Source organism: Sceloporus undulatus, chromosome 1 (assembly GCF_019175285.1).
Source record: "Sceloporus undulatus isolate JIND9_A2432 ecotype Alabama chromosome 1, SceUnd_v1.1, whole genome shotgun sequence".
Taxonomy (NCBI): domain Eukaryota; kingdom Metazoa; phylum Chordata; class Lepidosauria; order Squamata; family Phrynosomatidae; genus Sceloporus; species Sceloporus undulatus.
The window spans coordinates 308088792-308108207 of NC_056522.1; the positions used below are offsets into that span (position 1 = coordinate 308088792).

Below are 19416 nucleotides of genomic sequence, written 5' to 3' on the forward strand. Positions count from 1 at the left end.
TTAGTTTAATACTATTAATCACTATTTTTAACAGGGAGCATTTTTAGATTTTCTTTCAGTTCATAGGTTTTTCTCCCCCTCTTTCCAACCTACAACAGTGTCATTTCCCTTTCAGTGGTTCAGTCTTAATTATTCCACAATATTTCCTTCCTACTTGCAGTCAGCAGCCAGTTCCAGAACGGTTGAGAATCCGCGTAAGCCGAATTGGCATGCACGACTATGAGGCACTTCATTATGACAAGGAGAAGCTCAAGGAGGCCTGTAAGTAGTTGGCATTTAAAGCCAGACTGTTGAGGCCTTTAAGGGTAAAGCAGCCTAAAGGAACTTCTGGAACTTGGCGCTATCAATGTATAGTTATGTTCATTTGATTAGAACAAGGCAGTGTTACACAGTTAGAAACAAGATACCTTTTGACCTTCTGCTACCTTATTCTGCCTGTTCAAATTTGCTTAACCTAATTTGTTTGATGATTTGATAAATGATAGTATCCAGTGAAGCAGTGCCTTGTGTGAAAGAGGCCTTATCAGTATTGTACATAAGAAACTAATACATCTATGGGAAAAGCCGTCTACTCTAGCTTTTTATCCCTGGTGTGTTAGATTTCCATATGTACAGAGAGCTTCTCCAGGGAGTGCTTTCAAACAGCCTGTTTCTCATGTGTATTGTTAGATGGTGCAGTCTTTAACAGCACTGTATTGTATATGTGGCCTGCATACATGAATTACCTCCTATTGTCTGCTCAGTAAATATTTGGGAGGGTGGGTTTTTGTGAATTTAGTTAGCAGGCTAAACGATGTTTCCTGATTTCACTTTTTTAGCTGTGCCTTTAGGAATCATTGTTGTGCCAGGAGACAGTGACCTAGAACTGTGTCGGACACACATTGAGAGGCTTCAGGAGGTAAGGTACTACAAAAACTTCTGGCATAAAAAGGGGGTGCAGCCTTGGCACAACTTTAGTGCTCTTAAATTGGCAAATTGCTAAAACACTCTTAGGGCTCAAAGAGATTGCCCTTTTGTACCGCCATCTGGATGGCTTTGGAGTGTAGCGTTTATACGACGCATGTCCTGAAGCTTCCCTGGCCGCTTTCACACGGGTGGCTTCAAGGCAGAGCATTTTAAAGCTGCCTTCTAGCTGTGATGGGGCTTTTTCGGCCAGGGATAAAGTGGATGGGGCCACAGCATGTTTCACTGCAGCCCCAATCCATGTTCGGAAGGGGTGGCTTCAAGCCACCCCTTCCACCAGTCTGTTTCATCTCTTACTTATATAGTTTACATAGCTATCATCACACATGGGGATGTTAATATCTGAATGAACAGCAGTACTATTCTCTGCTCCCAACTCTAAGCAAACAGAACAATTGTTTAGTTATTTCTCTTTGTTTAGATTCTTTGTCCAGATTACCCCCCCCCATCTGTTCCCACAGATGTATTGGGCTATAATGCCCATCATGTCCAGCCAGCAGCCTTTAGCTCAGAGGTCCCCAAACTGTGATCTTTAAGAGATTTTGGACTTCAGAATCCCAGACTATTGGCCAACATTTAGATAATGGGAGCTTTAGATAATGGGAGCTACAGTTCAGCACATTGCAAGAGAACCTTGTTGGGGAAAATAGTCTAACCTTTTGAGTTGATAAACAATAAATAAAGTAGAACAGAATAGCTGTAAACCTAATGCTTTTTCAAAATGGGACTACAAAAGAAACATAAAAGTAAGAAAGCCGGACAATATATGCACTATAGATTAGAAGAAAGGAAAATACAGTGTTTTTGTAAAGACTCTGGCTGGAACTAATTAAACTGGTTGAAAAGAGGAGTATGGATATCCTCAATGAGTTGTTTTTGAAGGTTTAATCTCAGAAGGAATTTTGGAAAGGAAAATAAGTTCAAATTCATTCCTACGTTACTTTATATGCAACTTCCAGATTTGTGGAAAATTTTAATATTTTAGTATTTACTGTTTTATTTACATAGATTCTTATTCTGTTAGAATCCAGAATCCTATATTGTACTGCTTCCAATTTTTTAAAAAAGATTCTGCCTTGTTATGCATAAAGAATACATGAAATTCCTTTTCACTGGGAAACCTGCTGGCTTCTTCCACTGTCCCCACAGAATTAATGCTTGGATGGAGCCACTCTCAAGAACAGGGATGGTCAAAGTACAGCCTATGTACTGCTGTTTTTGTGAGCCCCAAAGATTCCCATGAAACCCAAACCTATCCCCAGATTTCTCCAAACTTAGTTTTTAACAACAACTTAGTTTTTAACAATAACTCTGCTTCCCAAAGCTTGCAGAGTTCACAGCTGGCCACTTTGCTTCAGTTGTCTTCCATAGCTTTTTGCCCTTTATCTACCTTATTGCAAGACAGAAGGTGACCAATTATCTCATGGGGGGGCACAAATCATGTGCATCTAAATCAGATAAGAGGAGGCTAAAAACAGGATAAAATGGCTAATCACCACTTCAAGGTACACTAGAGGCCATTTTAGTTTTTTTAAAAATTGTGAAAACAATTGGGAATGAAGTGTTCATGGAAGAAAACAGATGATGTGAACCACAAGAGAGCAGTGTATCTTATCAAACTCTAGAATTATTATTGTTGTTGTTGTTGTTGTTAATGTTATTAATGTTTATTTATATAGTGCCATAAATTTGCATGGCACTTTACAGGCATCATCAAAACAAGATATAACCTGCCAACGGCGTACAATCTAAAAGTAATAAAATATAAAACTATACAAATTTAAACATGTTATGCAATTAAAATACAGAACTGTAAAAACAGATAATACATATAGTAAAATCTAAACCATAAACATTATTAAAATAGAGTACTGAATGCTTCCCAGAACAAGAAAGTCTTTGATCTGGATTTAAAGCTAGATAGAGAAGAGATAGTCTGCAGATGTTTAGGGAGGCACTTCCAGGAGTATGGTGTGGCAAGTGAAAAAAGGATGAACCCAACCAAGGATGAAGAAACCCTAGAATTTCCCCACACTGGCTCTGTAGCTGAACTACAAAGGCAATTAGATAGTTGTACAGTTTTTTTAAGCCTTCCACTTCTCCCTCTTAACGACATTTCCGATTCACTCCTTCACTATCAGCCAGGGGACAGAGCAATAGTATTCGGAATGGAAGAGCCCTGAATTCCACAAGGTATATTTTAGCCATAGGTCAATTATTGGAAACAACCATGATTAAATTGATCCGCCTAGGAAGGCTGGCCTAGCCTGGTACACTGGGTGGGGGTTGGACTGCAGTAGCGCATGGTTTTTTATCATGTGATTTCAATGTTTCTTGTCCCTTCTTTAAAATCCCTTTGTTGCACTTGGGACTATTAGCTTTCAATGGGTGCATTTGGGGCTCGCAGCAGATACCTATGGGAGAGATGCAGCTGCATCATAACTCAGCTAACCAAACTCCTCCCTTTCCACAGGATTTCCCTCTATGTCCTTCTACTGTTCAGAGCCTATTTCCTCAGGTGTGTATCTTCTGCCTTTCTCTTTTGTCAGGATCCTCCCCCCATTTCTCTTGACTCTGCCTTGCATGATAAGCTTACATCCGTATCTGTCCAGTAACATTCGGTACATCTGTTTTGAGTGTTATCCATGTGCTATAGCTCTGTGCCTGCCTATTTCTGTCAACATTCATATATTAACTGCAGCTGAGCTACTTGTACAGGAACAAACCAGAAGATATTTTTGCAAATGAGTTGTCCATTGAAAAAGATTTTATAGGCTTGATTCTTTTTTACTTATTTTGATGCAGGAAGGGGATGGAGCCAAGCCAAAGACACTATCATGCCAGAAGCTGTCCCCCAAGTGGTGTTTCTTGGACTGTGAGTACATTTTTGTATATAGATGTGCATGTATTGTGGTTGTGTAAATATACACTGGCTTTTAGAGATTAGAAATTTTACATTTTTGGACTTTAGCTTCCAGAATCTTTCAGCTAGTACAGCCACTGAGCTTACAGGACCATCCCAACTGTGGCTGATCAATGGGAGGGACAGACCTCATCCAGCTGTTGTGCTCAGTACCTATGCCTCAAGTAGGCTTGCTTCTATTTGGCCTATTTGAATTTCAGTTGGTTATAAAATAGGCTCCTTATATCATTGAAATGCCTTATGTTGGAAGTACAGCTAAAGTAGGGGTGAAGAAGGTGCAGTCTGCTGGTCACATGTAACCTCTAAACCCACTTTTGAAGCCTTTGAAGCCTTTTCCCAAGTCCCCCCAAACCCCTTGAACTCACAATATATTTTTAAAGTGTGACTCTCAAGTAGAAATACCCCAAAATCATACCCAAATCCCCCCCAGAACTTCATATCCCCTCTCAAATACTTTCCTCTCTGTTCTCTTTCAAAATGGTAATAGGTAGTGGTGTAATGTCATTTCTGGTAGCCATTTTCAAAGAGAAACAGAAGGCAAACAATATATTTTGACATACCTTGATGGGGGTATAGCTCATGGTGCTATTGAAAGTAGAAAATCCCTTCCCCCAAAAAAACCCACCAGTAAAATTTTAGTTGAAATAGTCGGGCTGCTTCATCTGGTTTATTTTTTCTTTTGCATAAAACATGCATTGTTAAAAAGGCTTTCAAATTTTCTCTTAATTTCACTGTTTGTATGTCATTCATAATTGACACTGAACACTAATAATTGGTCTGGAGGGGGATACTTGGCCTGTGAACAGTATATATTTGAGTCAATAAAGGTTTGTGCCATGTGTTGCCATTTCTCTGTTCTGGACTGAATCCTCGTTCAGCCTTAAAAATCTTGCTATTATTCAGCAGATGGCGATGTAGGAAAAGGTGTGAGGAAAAACCGTCTGATCCAGCCTCAGTTCCTGGGATCAGTGAATATGCTTACATTCAGTATTACCTTTGTACATCAAATTCAATTACCACTTTGGCCCTGGGAGTGTAATGAGACAAGGAGAAGGAAGAGTGACTGGTTTTGTTTTGGACTTTTCCCTTGCTGGGCCTGTGATCCAACCAGCTGTGTTTTTGCAAAAACTCCCCAAATGCTCTGCAGGGCAGCAGGGGCTTGTTTACAAACATGGCTTTGTTCCAACCCCTTTCTCAGCCCCTGTTTTCCCTTCCTCTGCCCCCCACCTGAAGGGCTGATGCTGTGTTCCTAAAGGCTTCCAAGCCACACATTTTACTTTTACTAGCACATTTTTCCCCCTGCCGTTTCTCAGTTTTGGTTTGATCAAGACTCTGAAACTCTCCCACAGGCTGGGACAATAGGGGCTTTTGTGCCCCTGTAGCAATGTTGGAATTAGTTCCCAAACTCACAGGGAGCAGCTTGTATGGCCTACTGGGCCTGTTTGCTGCACTTGAGCCACAAATACAGCAACAAGCCTCCATCCACTGTGGGTACTGCAAGTCTCAACAAGAAGACCTTTGAGGCTTAATAGATGGGAAGAACACCTGTTGCAGTGGGCTCTAATAGTAACACAGGAATATCCTGGGGCCCTTTCACATTACATAGTTTTAGCACTATAATTCCACTTTAGCTGTCCTGGGTGGATCCTCTGGAATCCTGGGGTTTGTAGTTTGGTGGCTGATGATTTCCAGTTGTCACTCCCTAGACTGCAAATCCCCGGATTCCATAGGTTGAAACCATGACAGTAAAAGTAGAATCAGAGCAATATAATTGTGTAGTGGTGAAAGGACTCCCAAAGAGAGCAGAAAATTAAAGTAAATAGGCCAAAATCAAGCCAGGGATTAAGTTAGTTGTGGTAGGGAGTGATTTTACCTCAAACCTCTACAGTACTTAAGATGCTGGAGAATTCCAAAATCTGTATTATGGCAATACTTTTATTAATCAAAGAAGACACCAAAAAACCTGACTTGATTAGTTGATAAAGATACTACCACAACATGAAATTAGGAATTTTTTGTACTGACAAGATGGCTGTCTCTACTTTTCATATGGTCTGGAGCAGTAATTCTCAAACATTTTACCCTTCTGACCCCCTTTACATCTACATGTCGATGCCCCCCTCCCCCGCATGATGTAGTGCATGAATACAACTATTTTCTTTAGTGTGTGTATTTTTGAATACATTCACATGTATTCATGTTTTAATGTTTTAAGGGAAATAACTCTCCTCCTTCTCTCTCAGGGAGAGGCTGGAAGCACCCTCCTTGCCTTTTCTCTTCCACTCCAGGACAGAATAGGTTTGGGAAGAGAAGAGGGGAATCAGGGCCTACAAGTCTCTTAACAACTCTTGGCCCTGCCCAGGGGTCCTGCCCCCCACTTTAAGAACCACTGATCCAGAGAGTGTTCTGCCTACTTCTTCTAGGCAGCTCTTTTCACAGACACGATCAGTCTCCTGTCCCCAACTGCTTTTTTAAAAGAAGACTGTCCTTCCTCCTTTCAGTCCAGTTCCCTAGAAATTGTGTGGTGCTGACACTGCATCACTGTCAGCTACTAAACCGTTAACTTTCACTTCATCTCATCCCTGAGGCTCCAGAATAAGAGGAAATCACTCTTCCAAATGCACATCATTATCTGTGATCTCTGATCCAAAGGATGTGAAATTATCAATACAGAGAAAGGGTGGTGAATGTTTGGTTATGGGATCCCACTGAGTGGAGGCAATCTCCTCATTGCCCACATATGAGAAGAGTGTTCCCAGATATGGCTGTTGCAGATTATTTTCTTCTTCTTTGCCAGTTTCCCAGCAGCATGTTCCAAATTGAGGAAAATGTGTCAATGGCAAAGGCTGGAGTGGCATTCAAGGGCAACACAGCCTCATTAAAATGGTTGAATTACTGGCCTTCATCAACAGTTCTGTGGCTGTAAATCTCTCCCCAGGACAGGATAAACGAGGCTCTTTCAGTCCTCTAATCTGCTCTGGCCTGTGTCATGGACACCCCTCCCCCCTCCCACGATTTCTGCTCTATTCTACTCTATTCCCAAGGAAAATTCCCCAGTCTTTGTAGGACCCAGCCATAGCAACCTCAGATTTACCCTTAGCCTTGTGGAAATCAAAGTTGATAACAAAAGCCCCCATAATGCAAAAAAGATCCTTGAACATGACTAGTCCTTTACCCCACACCCAATTTATGACATCAGTAACATTTCGGTCATAATCACACAGTCTCTGTGTATGCAATGAAAGTGTGAATGGCTTTGTCTTGATGGGTACAGCTTTATTATATTTGCCTCTATAAAGTTATGCAACTCAAAACCTTTCATGTACCCTAAGAGTGCTTTTCTGTAAAGTAGGAGAGTGCCATCCATCATCGTTAGACAGAGAACCAAAGCAACAGGTGACTTAGCATGATTCCTCAGATCACAGAGAAGCTCTCTCAGGAAGAGGATGGCCACCACCATGGCTGGTATTGTTTTCATACTCCATCTGCCATAGCCTGGGGTGACTTCAAGCTGGAGTCTTCTAAAACAGTGGGGAATCAGAGCACCCTTAGACTGTTCCAGTTGGATAGTAGCACAAGGTTATCCCCATGGGCACACTGACATGCAAGTACACCCATTCTGTGTGTAGGTTTCCTTCATGAAACCATAATTAGGCATAGGCATACTTGTGATTGTGTACAGATAATCCCATGTGATTCAGAAATATGCACATACATACAGATTTTTTATTCTTGTTTTGTACTTTTAAATTTTGTTGCATGCTGCCACTGGGGAGTTTACCCTAAAAGCCTCTTTAATTAATAAATACTACAACAGACTGAGAGCAGTTATTTCCTGCTGTATCAGTAGCACTTTTTGGAAGTTTCAGTTGCAAAGCCTAGTGAATTCTCTCCATTTTGTTATGGGGTGTCTGTGATTTCTGTGAAGGGAATGCAGTGCTGCTAAGGACTACTGAAACCCAGATGTCTCTAGATTGGCATTCCTCTTGGAAAAGATTATAGGCTCCACTGGTAGACAATGGAAATGCTTGTAGAAAGCAGTTTGGGTGCTGCTTGCCTTTAGTATCTGTCAAAAACATTTTGAAACCAAAGTGGAAATCTTATTTATCTTCAGATGAATATAGAGAGGTGACTTTGGAATACACTTTTCAACAGTCTGTTTAGATATGTGACTCCCACCTGCTTCACATGCAGATCTAGAGTCTAGGAAATGTTCATATATCCTGAATCTGAGTTTAGCAGCTTATGGGTATAGCAAGAGTTTTAAGGGTTACCTGGTACAAACTTTTTAACAAGTGTGAATGGGATTCAATGGAAAGTGCTCAGGAAAATGTTTTTACTCCCCTCCCTACTCATCCAGAAGCAATAGATGGTTAATGTACAAGCAGGACATACAATAAAGTTTTGCAGTGTGGGATACAAAATCAGTATTGGCTTCTTCAGTGATAATTTATTTAATTCCTCCTCACCTCTAGCTTGTTTTTCCTTCCAAGAAATATTTTGTATGCTAGGCCCACCAAACATGTAGTCTTTATACCGCTGTTTTATGTTTGTGGGTTGTCTTATTTGTGATTGTAACCCGCCTCGATCCTGTAGGAGAGGTGGGCTATAAATAAATTTTGTTGTTGTTGTTGTTGTTGTTGTTGTTTGTAAAATCTCTGATTGATGGTTTCTGAGGACTGTTGTTTTTGTGTGCCTTCAAGTTGTTTGGGACTTATGGCTACCCTAACACAACCCTATCATGTTTTTTTCTTGGCGTGTTTCTTTAGGGGTTTGCCATTGCTATCCTCTGAGGCTAAGAGTATGACTTGCTCAAGGTCACCAGTAGGTTTTCAGGCAAAGAATACTCAAAAGTAGTTTTGCCATTATTACCTAGAAAATATATTTTGCCAGTACTGGTGGCAACCTTACTTATTTACCAAATCCATATCAGTTATATTAAGTGGCTTCTATTGTAACAGTGTGGAACACTGTCATGGTAGCATTCAAACCCTGGATTATTGCATTGCAAAGTTCATACACCTACAATTCTGCAAGCAGATCACCCAGATGAACAGGAAGCCTCAGAACAGCTGCAAAGTAGCTTTGGAAAGATCTTCTCTGCTACAGCATCCCCAACAAATAAGTCTGCATTTCTGATGTCACAAAAAAGTGCTGTGAGGGTAGACAACCCTGGTCTTTCCATTTGTTGTTTGCCTTTCTTTTTATTGTTTGTTCTCACTTGTATGCCTGCCTACCTGCTGGCTTCTCTTTATAAATATACTTTGTTTGGTTTACTTGATACCTAACCTTTGAGCTCTTTGAAAGGATGCCTTGCCAGATGAACAGTTTATAGCTCAGTATTCATTTGTTACTCTCTCTCAAGGTAGCATTTTCTGTTCTAAAAGTAAATCAGCTGCATTTGAGAAGATTGCCTCCTTCCTAGCTATTGTGTTCACTGCTCTTGCCAGGGTTTTTTGGAATGCACTTTGTATGAAGATTGCATGTGTTAAGTCATGGTTAGCCAACTTGCAGTATAGGTACCACGGATAAAAGGAATTGGTGGGTCTAGAATTGGCTGTGGCATGGACCTCCATTCCTGGCCAGCCCCTCCATTGCTGCTTGCTCTTCTGCATGTTAGGCAAGAGGTAGAACCACTTCAGGGCATTTGGTAAGGCTGTGTATTTGTGGGTGCACTGGAGTTTCATGTTTCTACCAATATGTATTTGACTTTCTGCACTTTGACATTGAGATTATAAGACTAAAGGCAGGGCTTTATTAAAATCTTTGAACACTTTATAATAGATGCCACTAGTAGTAATACTAGCAGCAATAAAATGTTTATAATGCTCCCCAGAAAATTTGACTACCACTGTTCAGTGAAGCCTGTGGCATCACTTGTGATAAATGTTTTTCTTTTGCTATCAGCTTCTCCCCCTCCCTAGAGCCAGCATGGCTTTTTTCCTGGGGACCAATTTGAAAAGACCCATAGCTTCTCTTTGGATTATGTATGAGCACTGAATTTTGTCATGTAAGATGTTTCAGGTTTTGTTTTGTATATGGTTGGGTGGGGTTGACGTGGAGAACCAACCAAAAAAGTACATCTGAGGGTGACACCAACAGCATCATAACTGAGTTCAGGTGCAGAGCTTAGAAAAAATACTTTTTTGGATTACAAGAACCCATTGGCCATGATTACTGGGGAATTCTGGGAGTTGTATTCAAAAAAAGGAATTTTCCTAAGCTCTGTTTAGATTGCAATAGTCATCTATGCCACTTTAGAATCTTTTGTTGTTGTCATGCATCTCTTACACTTGGATGTGTAGTCACAAAGTAGATGTCACTTCCATTGCATGGTGGCTTCCTCTATATTTGGTTCTAATGACACAGATCTTTCTGTAGTTGTCTACAATACGGTGCTCTGAACCTAGGAAAGTCTGTACTTGAAATCTTCCTTCAACTGTATTCCTAGATATCTCTGGGCCTGCCTCTACATTTTCTGCCTTGATCCTGCCTTTACAATATGTGGAAGATGGAGGCCTTTGTCACAGGGTTGTAAGGATTACTGAAATAATGTATGTGAGGTGTTTTGAATTCTAAGGCACTATATAAATACTAAGTGCTCTGTTGTCTTTCTCTTGCAGCAACAACAGCAGATCGTTTTTATCGAATAGACCGTGCCCAGGTGAGATCCAATTTCTTTTGCATAGTCTGTGGTTGTTTGTATGTTCCCTGTGGAAGTGGCTGTGTATACTGCCACCATCTTGGTTTTCATTTCCTTTAAAATGTCTCAAGCCCTGTGATTACATTTATTGAACAAAGGGATTCAGTCCTGAGGTCAGGTCTATTTGTTTCCTGCAGTCAAAAGCTCTTAGATCTTTTTGATAATCCTTTTCCTTTTATTATACTTGATTCATATGGGTGGAAGAAATATTTAGTACAACTTGTCGCTGTGGGTCTAGAGGAAAATGCCATGGAAACTGGGAAGTTTACATGCGTACATTTTAGGCCTACAGTAAAAGTAATCATTGTCTCCAGTGAAATCACATAATTTTTTGTAGCAGTAGTATACTGGATTTGTAATAGTTCAGTGATTCAAGCTGCTTACAGTTGTAAACAAGACATCTGGAGTTCAGTCTGTTTAAAAAAGAAAAGAGTTCAAATTGTGCAATATGAAAAAAAAAGTGAACAGATACATAATCCTACATTGTTACTTTTGGGGATTTTAATGTAGAATTTCTAATAGCCTGCTTGCTTTCTTTCTACTGGGAATGATTCTTCTGAGAGTGTAATATACAAGATGTCATGTAAGAAGAAGGGTTAAAACTGATACCTTTGAAAAGTAACATAATCCTCTATTTAGAATCTGCAATCAGATTTCCTCTTTTTGTTTTCTTTCTAAATTTATAGAGGATCCTCATAACCTCCAATCTTCCATTGTTACCACCACTGGAATTGAGATGTTGCTTTCTTAAAAGGAAAAACCAAGTTTTCTTAGGGTTTTGTTCAAGTGACGGAAGTTTCTGTTGCAGTCCCACATAGCATCTTTCTGACTGTGCAGGTTCAAACTTTGCCTAATTTAGTAACCATTTAGTGTATCCTTCACCAATCTGGAAATGGTGGGCTGCAGTTTTAATATAAAGAAATTTCGTTCTTGAAATAATTGTCTCATATCATTTCAGGAACATCTTAATTATGTGACTGAGATCTCCCAGGATGAACTCTTTGTATTGGACCCAGAGCTGGTGCGCACCCAGACAGTGGGTACATCACCTGCTATGCCTGACCTTGTTGATGTGCCCTCAACACCCACAAGGCAACACATTACTCTCCCAGTTTCACCATCCACCACACCAGTCTCCAGGTGAGGCTGTCTGCTTGGGTCCTTGAGGTAAGAAAGACCAGGCAAGGTTGAGGAAAGGACCCCAAGGAAGAATTAGCTTAAGGATGAATGCAGGGTGGGGAATGAAAGTTAAATCTGCAGATTTTGACTATTTCTGTCATATCTGATCTCTGGGTAAATGCAAAGAAAGATATTTGGGGTATGAGAAGCTTTTCTCCCTTAGTATTTGTCTGATAGATGTTATAGATTATTAGTTCATCTGTTTTAATCTTCATGGGATGGAAGTAGACTGAGACATATGTGATTCCCAAATCGGATCATGTACCAAGCCCAGGGCTGCAAAGTGAGTAACATACTGACACAGGAAAGGGAGGCAGAAGTACACAGAGCTAGTATGGCAGAACAAAGTGACTGATATAACTAAACCAGGTAAGATCTGGATTCTCTTCCATTTTTCCTCTGCCTTTCCCCTGATCAAAGGGAATAGACATGTAGAGAAAGGAGTTAATGGCTGGGGTGGGAGTGGCATTGAGAAGATGGAGAGAGATACTTGGACAAGGACCTAATCTCTTAGCTTTGAATCTCTATTTATTTTGTTTTTCCAGGTCAGAAATGGGAAGCAGCCATTCACTCAAAGGTGAGGCTTGTAACTCACAGAATAAGTTTCCAATGTAATTTCTCTAACTCCTGTTCAGGTCATGGTTATTAACTAGTTCTCTGTTTTTGTTTATGTTTCATTTTTATGTCCTTCAGTCCCTCAATGTAATGCCATTTTATGGTCTGTAAAATCTAAGAACTTGTTTGTTTGTTTGTTTGTTTGTTTTTCTTTTGCATGATGCATCTTCATGTGTGGGTGTGCAGATTTAAGACAGGCAACCTGACATATACATCTTTACATTAATCTGGGGACATTTATGTAATGCCTGAAGAAAGTTAAATGTGCTATGTTATAATTTAATTACTGCTGGAATAGATCCAGATGAGTTGAGTTGGTCAGAGCAATTGCTTTCCGCTGGACAGACTAACTTTTGGGGATATAGTGGCCATTTTTGTAATGCAGCCCAGATAATTTTACATTTTCAAGCCCACAGGGTATTTGGGGTTCTCACTGGATGATTCAGAGAACTGACATCAAAATTTGCTGATATTATCCTTGGAGGTAGAAAACATCAGTCAGTATTTATAGTAAAGCACAATTTAATCTGCAGATGAATGGAAAGTAGGCCTATCACACTTGTGTTTGCATTACTACTGCTTATGACCATGCAGCCTCAAAAACGTACACTGGAATCAGACTAGGCTTGAAAAAAGGAGAGTTTTAGTATGGTTTGAGATGGAATTGACCTTTAGCCTTGAGCAGATTACATCTGGATGTATTTCAGCTGCAGAGGCTCCGGGGAGAAGGAACAAGGCAGACTGGAGAGCTGCACAATGTACTGGCATGAAGGAGCATTGTAGCTGTGTGCCTTTCTCCATGCTGTGACGTCACAGAGATGGGAAATCTCACACACCACAAACATCCATGTTTTGGCCAACAACTTCCATTGGCTCAACCCAGCAGAGCCACTGATAAAGGATTACAAAAATTGTAAAGGGTTACAAAAATTGTAGTCCAAAACATCTGTGGTCCAAAGGTTTCCCACCCCCTTATTGGAAGAACAGAGTGCCTGTAAATGCACCAATCAGACAATCCTTCCGGGGAGCAGCTGCAGAAATTACTAGCTGGGTGAGATATGACAGCCATTGGCTTAACATGGTGTCTTCTTCAGCTCATTTATAAAACCTGGCAGGAAATACCATAGCGGTGAAGGGTTAATCTCCCACCTGTAGGGTGCATGGATAGGGAGCAGAGCTAGACTCTGCCAGGCACCAGTGAAGTTTCCCAAAGGTATGCGCACAAGGTCAGGGGCCTCCCTTAGTTGAACAAATGGGAAGTGTTTTCTGGAGCTTGAACAGAGCTGAATTCCTGGAAGTGTGAGTGAGTCACTGACAAGAGGCATCCCCAACTACTGTTTCCATGGGGACACCTGCTTTATGCCTCCTCCGCTCACCCTTTCTGCTTTACCTCTTCATGTTGACCATTCTTTGCCCTGTGTCTTAGAAACAGAGCTTGGAGAAGTTGTAGTCTGCAGATTCTGGAAATTTTGGAAGTTGTAATCCAAAGAAGATTAAAAAAAAAAAGCCCTTGTTTGAAATGATCCTGCCAGAGTTCTCATTTCTACTTGAACTTTCCTCTCTTGCCTTCTCTTTTGATTCCCTCCTTATTGCCCTTCTAGTTTTCTTTTGGGGTTTGTTTCTTTAATTCCCTACAGCTTTCCTCAGTTAGTCTTATAAAGCTGTGAACTTCCTTAATCAGTTTTTCATCCCTTCCAGGTTCCCATTGCAACAGCTCATCAACAAAAACTTAGAAACAAAAGGATAAGGATAATACTTAACAACCTGAAATTTCACCAAAATAATACCCATTATATGAGTGTAGTATAAGCATGAAACCTAGCATTGTGTAGTGGTTTGAGTGTTGGCTCAGCCATGTAAACCCACTGGGTGAGCTTGGGCAAGTCACACTCTCTTAGCCTCATGTATGGCAATGGCAGACCTCCCGCTAAGAAACTTGCCAAGAAAACCCCATGATAGGTTTGCCTTAAGGTCATCATAAGTAGGAAACAACTTGAAAGCATGCAATGACAACAGTATGTGCAGTAAGTATACATATAGTCCCGATGCCCATAATACAGTTTGTCAATAATAGGAGAATCCAAACAGCAAAATAGAGCCACTACATGTTCAGCAAATGATGAAATAATATTAATCATGCTGTCATCACACTAAGAATTTAAAAAATGTTTTGAATTAGTATGTTCCATTCTCAGTCTTCATCCTCCCAGACTCTGGACATACAAAATGTGAGCTGCAATCTAGAAAAATCTGGATGCCAAGGGCTGAAGTACTTTTACCTTTAATACATAGTACTACTGTATCTGGGATGAGGGTGAGGAATTCTTCCTGAAAAGTAAATATGGGGGACTATTCTAGAACAGGACTCCAGCATGGGCTTTAAAATTTTCCCTTTATGTGTTCCTGATCTGCATGTGGAATCCCATTTCTACCATTTGCATCAGAGCAAATTATTTTTTTAATGTAAATTGTGTGTTGGGAGAAGGAATCTGGATTGGGACCAAAGATTAATACTCTGAACTCCTGTGCACTTGGGTTCCAATCTAAATCAACTCCTATGCATTTACATTTGAATAAGAAAAAATGGACAGGGATAGTGTATATTGTGGATTAAAAGTAACTCTTAGTTTTGATCCTTAGAGAACGTAAGGAGAACCATGCTAGAGAATGTTCTACAGCAGGAAAAAGTGCATTTATAGGTAAAAGTGCTCTCAACACATTATTGGGGAAATAAATTCACAGGGACTCTTCCTAGAGGTCTCTAGATTATGAGTGCTCACCTGTGTTTATTATCTAATCCCTATCCTCTTTTTAGCTAATAGTTAATGACCCAGTTGCTGTCCTTTTAGCCTCTGTCCACCCTATTCTCCCACCACACTTTCTCCCTATCTCCTGCTTGATTTTGTAACCCTGACCTGTCTCTCTTCCTTGCAGATGATGCTTTGATAGATGCTGCCAAGAATAACGATTTCCAAAAGGTAACAGCTACTGCATGTTAAAAACACTAGCTGCAAAACTGGGGAGGGTGCAATTACCTTTGCCACAGTGTTGTCACTTCTTTCCCTTCCCTTAGCGTTGTATACGGTGCTGTTAACTGGCTTTCCTTCTACGACCTCTTGGTGGTGCCAGCTGGCTTAGCCTGCTTTTTAGTGTTCACCATAGAATGACACATACACACTGCGCCCCCAGTAGTTGAGGCTTTCTTTCAGGTATTACCCTCCAATAGATTCCTAGCAAGTTCACTGAGAGGACCTCACATCGTAATAAGGGAGTGCAAGGACACCCTGGCAGCTTCACCAGGACTCTGCTTAGTTCTCCAATCAGGTTATCTAGATGAGTTGTAAAGGTTTTTTTTCCTTGTTTGGATTTTTTATAGGTCAGTACTGTTTAGAATACTCTTACTTATAGAATCTGCATTTTACCATGCAACCATCCCACATCCATATGCATTACAGTTATGAATGGTATTGGCATAGGGTTACTTATCATGATGAAATCAGAAGCATGGCAATCTCATGATCTATATATGGTAATAGTGATCCCCACACACACAACTAGAAATGTGTGGAGGTGTCTCCTGTTTCCTGCTCAAGATAATTTAATATGTCAAGGAAATTTATTTTTTGAATGTTTTGTTTAAGACAGGGCAGGGGAGCTTGCTGGTGAGCTCCAATTCTTATCAACAGTAGTCAGTCATGTCATGATGAAAACAGCATTTCAACAGTACCTGGAATGCAAATAGTTTCCTACCTCTAGTTTAAGCAATAGCTTTGGCAATGATTGTTGCAAGAGAGAAAGAGACAACCATTAGATTTCTTTAATAATGCCTTGTTTAATGGTGGTGTGCCTGTTTTAATCCTATTGGGTACATTTATAGGACCAAATAACCAAGGAAGGATTTCAGTGACTTTTCATTTGGTAATGCAATCACACTCCTTACAAATTGGTTAGTGTGCAGTTATGTAGTGCTATCTCTGCATCTCTCTTTGTTTATGGAACTGGGCTATTTCCATATCCCCATATGATGAGAAAATATTTCTGCCGATAAGAGGGATCAGACATTTTAGAAGTCTGGTTCTGTGGTTGGAATTCCCTTTGTGGAGGAGGTGAGTTGTGCCTGACATCGCTGTCTTCTCTATGTGGGGATATTGAAATGTTTCTTTTCTGGAAAAAACATTGTTAACTGTTTCTGCTTGATACAATATTCTGAGTGGTTGGTAATTAATTGGTTTCTTTATTGGACTGCTCTTGTTCTGGCTTTGTTTTTAACATTTCTATAAACATTTCTGTAAACACATTGTTAATATCATCCTCTAGAAGTCTGCATTATAGCTCAAGCTTTCCTATCATGTTGTAGTTCAAAGAACTGCACCAGGCTGGAAAGGACTTGATGGTGCGTGATCACACAGGCCAAACTGTCCTGCATCATGCAGTCAAATCTGGTAACAAGGAGATTGTCAAATACATAATTGAAAATGGTAAGTTTTAATTAAGAAAAGGTACAGAGTACTTTCCTATTATGTTGTATTTGTGGGACAACAATGACCTAATGAGCAGCCAATGAAGGATTTAAATTAAACATTCACGAAGTTCATCAAGCAAATGTTAAGGAAGAATTAACACAGTGGACTCTGAAAATGCTGCATAGACTTGAACAAAATTGATACTACTTCAGCTTGAATCTTCTGTCTGTAAAATGGGATTGATTGTGCTTTGCCTTGCTATCACTAGTTAAATGGGGGGGGGGACTAAGCTATGTAGAAAATACTTTACCACATGGATGACCCTAGTTTCTGCATGCTTGAGCACTCATGCACGCAAATAAACCTCCAACTAGCAGGGTGGGGGAGGTGGTATTAGAGTCCTTATTTTCTTCTTAGATGGGTTGTACTCAGAAGAGCTAACACAGACAACCTCTCATACACATCATTTTTTCTGCCTGCTGAGTTTCATTCTTGCTAACCAGCAGCAGTCTTCTCCTATGCCATGCCATGTGAATCTTTGTACATATTGTAAAGGGGGTCATACCAAAAGTTTGGATAATATTTGTTTTTACTCATAACGCCCAGAATCCTTCAACCACCAGTTCAGCGGCCACCCTACCATAAGTAGCCTGGGTTCCCACATCTCTGCCCTAGGTTCTCCCTTCCCTAAATAGTTATAAATAAAAAAAATAAAATAAAAAGATATTTGTATTCCTCTGAGACCAGAAAGTTGGCAGCAGTTGTGGTGGGGTGAATATAAAAACAGGGTGCTACATAATTTATAGCAAAGGAAATATTGGCCCCATACAAACAGGCCAAAATAAAGCTGCTTCAGGGCACTTTGGAGGTACGCTGTTTCAATTATGGATGCATACTAAGAGCCCGGAAGCTGCGTCAAAGCCATGATCCAGTCTTAAGGACCAGAGCACAGCTTTGGCACAGCTTCCAGACTCTTAGTACGTATGCATCATTGAAACAGCATACCTCCAAAGTGACCCGAAGCAGCTTTATTTTGGCCTGTCTGTATCAGGCCATTGACTACAGTATTTCTTGTCACAGAAAAAGAGCCATAGGGTTAAATTTCATAGAAGTGTTTGATACTCCTAGCAAATGCAGAACTCTTCTATAGTGAGTATGCAGGAGGTATAGGGATGACGCTATGCTTTCCATCTGTAGTAGAATGTATAAGAAGTGGCATGGCCCATGTCATGCGGTTTCATCTTACTACTCCACGTTTGACTTTCTGTTTCCAGCTCCTGCAGAGATTTTGGACATAGCTGAAGAAGAGACGTAAGTTTCATTCTGTATGGTATTATTTATTATGAGCATAAGTGTCCTGAAGTAGGCAGAAGGCCAGCTTCTTCTCTCCATCACTGTTCTGTATGTGTTCTCCTCCCTTTGCTGGCAGTCATGTTTAATGAAATTAAATGATTTTTTCAAAGCCAGAAGAGATCAGAAATTCATTTTTTAATCTTGAGAAAATGTTTACTGTTTTTTGCTTTTGTTTAGTTTTATTTGCTAAAGAGCCCCCATCCTCTAAGAGCCACAGGGTAGTCAGTTTAATCAGATTTTGCAACCACACAAAAACTTTTTTAAGCTGGGGCCTTTATTTTACCAAACCAGAAGTGAGTCCAGGTCACTTCCTGGGGGAGAAAACCCTCTCTGGGCTTAAAATAAGCTGGGTCTGCCTCAAAAGATGGTAAAACCATGACCTTGGCAGACACAAGGAGGGGAGGCCTTTTGAGGTTAAAAAAATGCCAGAGGGGACATGGATGGAAGTGTAGTCCTGTCAGGCTCAGTGCAGAATATATGTGGTTTACACCTGTGCTAAAGTAAGACTGCATTCCATGCTTTAATGGAGAATTGGGTCCCATTCTGGGAGAAAAGTGGTGTATATATAAAAATAAATAAATAAATAAAATAATTGCTCCTGGGTGCACCGAGAGCTATAATTTTCCATTTTTGAGCTAATCCCTCCCCATCCCAGGTGGTCCAGATAGGTCCAGGGGCTCAATAATTGACCAAAGATCACGTGGGCCAGGTGCTGTTCACCCATAGCTTTGCAGCCATCTAGTCCATATGAAACAGGATTTGTGGAAATGAAGTGTGTCCCTCATAAGCACATCTCCTTACAGGGTAAACTGAATACCACATATTCCTAGCCACAGTTACACTCCTAAGGAAGGTCACCATCCTGTAGTTCTTTGTATTATGCTGGATGGCACTAGGAGGGGAATGATAGAGGCACTGATGTAAAAATTTAAAAGGCCCATTACAGACTAGCACTTTGCGCTGGCCTGGGGCCAAAATTAGAGCTCAGTAGGGTGAAGCGTTCACACGCTCCCAAGTCCTCTTGGTCCGGCAACATGTACATGGGGCATTCTATGATGATGTGCCTTATATGCTTCTGGCACCTCTGTAGCAGCAGGATCATTGCTACAACGTGTGGTTACCATGGCAATGATCCGGGGCAGAAAGGGGTGGTGTCTCACCGCCCCTTTCTGCCCATCTGTACAGTTCCAAAATCATCTTCTAGCTCAGATGTTCCT

The 19416-nt window shown here is 40.6% G+C and overlaps 1 protein-coding gene across 11 annotated transcripts in view; it reads left to right on the forward strand.

The window, feature by feature from the left end:
• The window catches only part of DGKZ (diacylglycerol kinase zeta), a 202169-nt gene that overhangs the window by 173477 nt on the left and 9276 nt on the right, over positions 1-19416 (forward strand). For 8 of the 11 annotated variants that reach the window (XM_042443105.1, XM_042443114.1, XM_042443121.1 and 5 more), the window contains 10 exons: positions 161-261; positions 819-898; positions 3437-3481; positions 3769-3838; positions 10510-10550; positions 11548-11729; positions 12314-12345; positions 15318-15361; positions 16741-16861; positions 18121-18157. In XM_042443105.1, coding sequence (XP_042299039.1) covers positions 161-261; positions 819-898; positions 3437-3481; positions 3769-3838; positions 10510-10550; positions 11548-11729; positions 12314-12345; positions 15318-15361; positions 16741-16861; positions 18121-18157 — 753 coding nt within the window. Of the gene's footprint in view, positions 1-160; positions 262-818; positions 899-3436; positions 3482-3768; positions 3839-10509; positions 10551-11547; positions 11757-12313; positions 12346-15023; positions 15083-15317; positions 15362-16740; positions 16862-18120; positions 18158-19416 lie in introns of those variants that run through there. The other 3 variants (XM_042443075.1, XR_006100996.1, XM_042443049.1) reach the window with 3 other exon arrangements.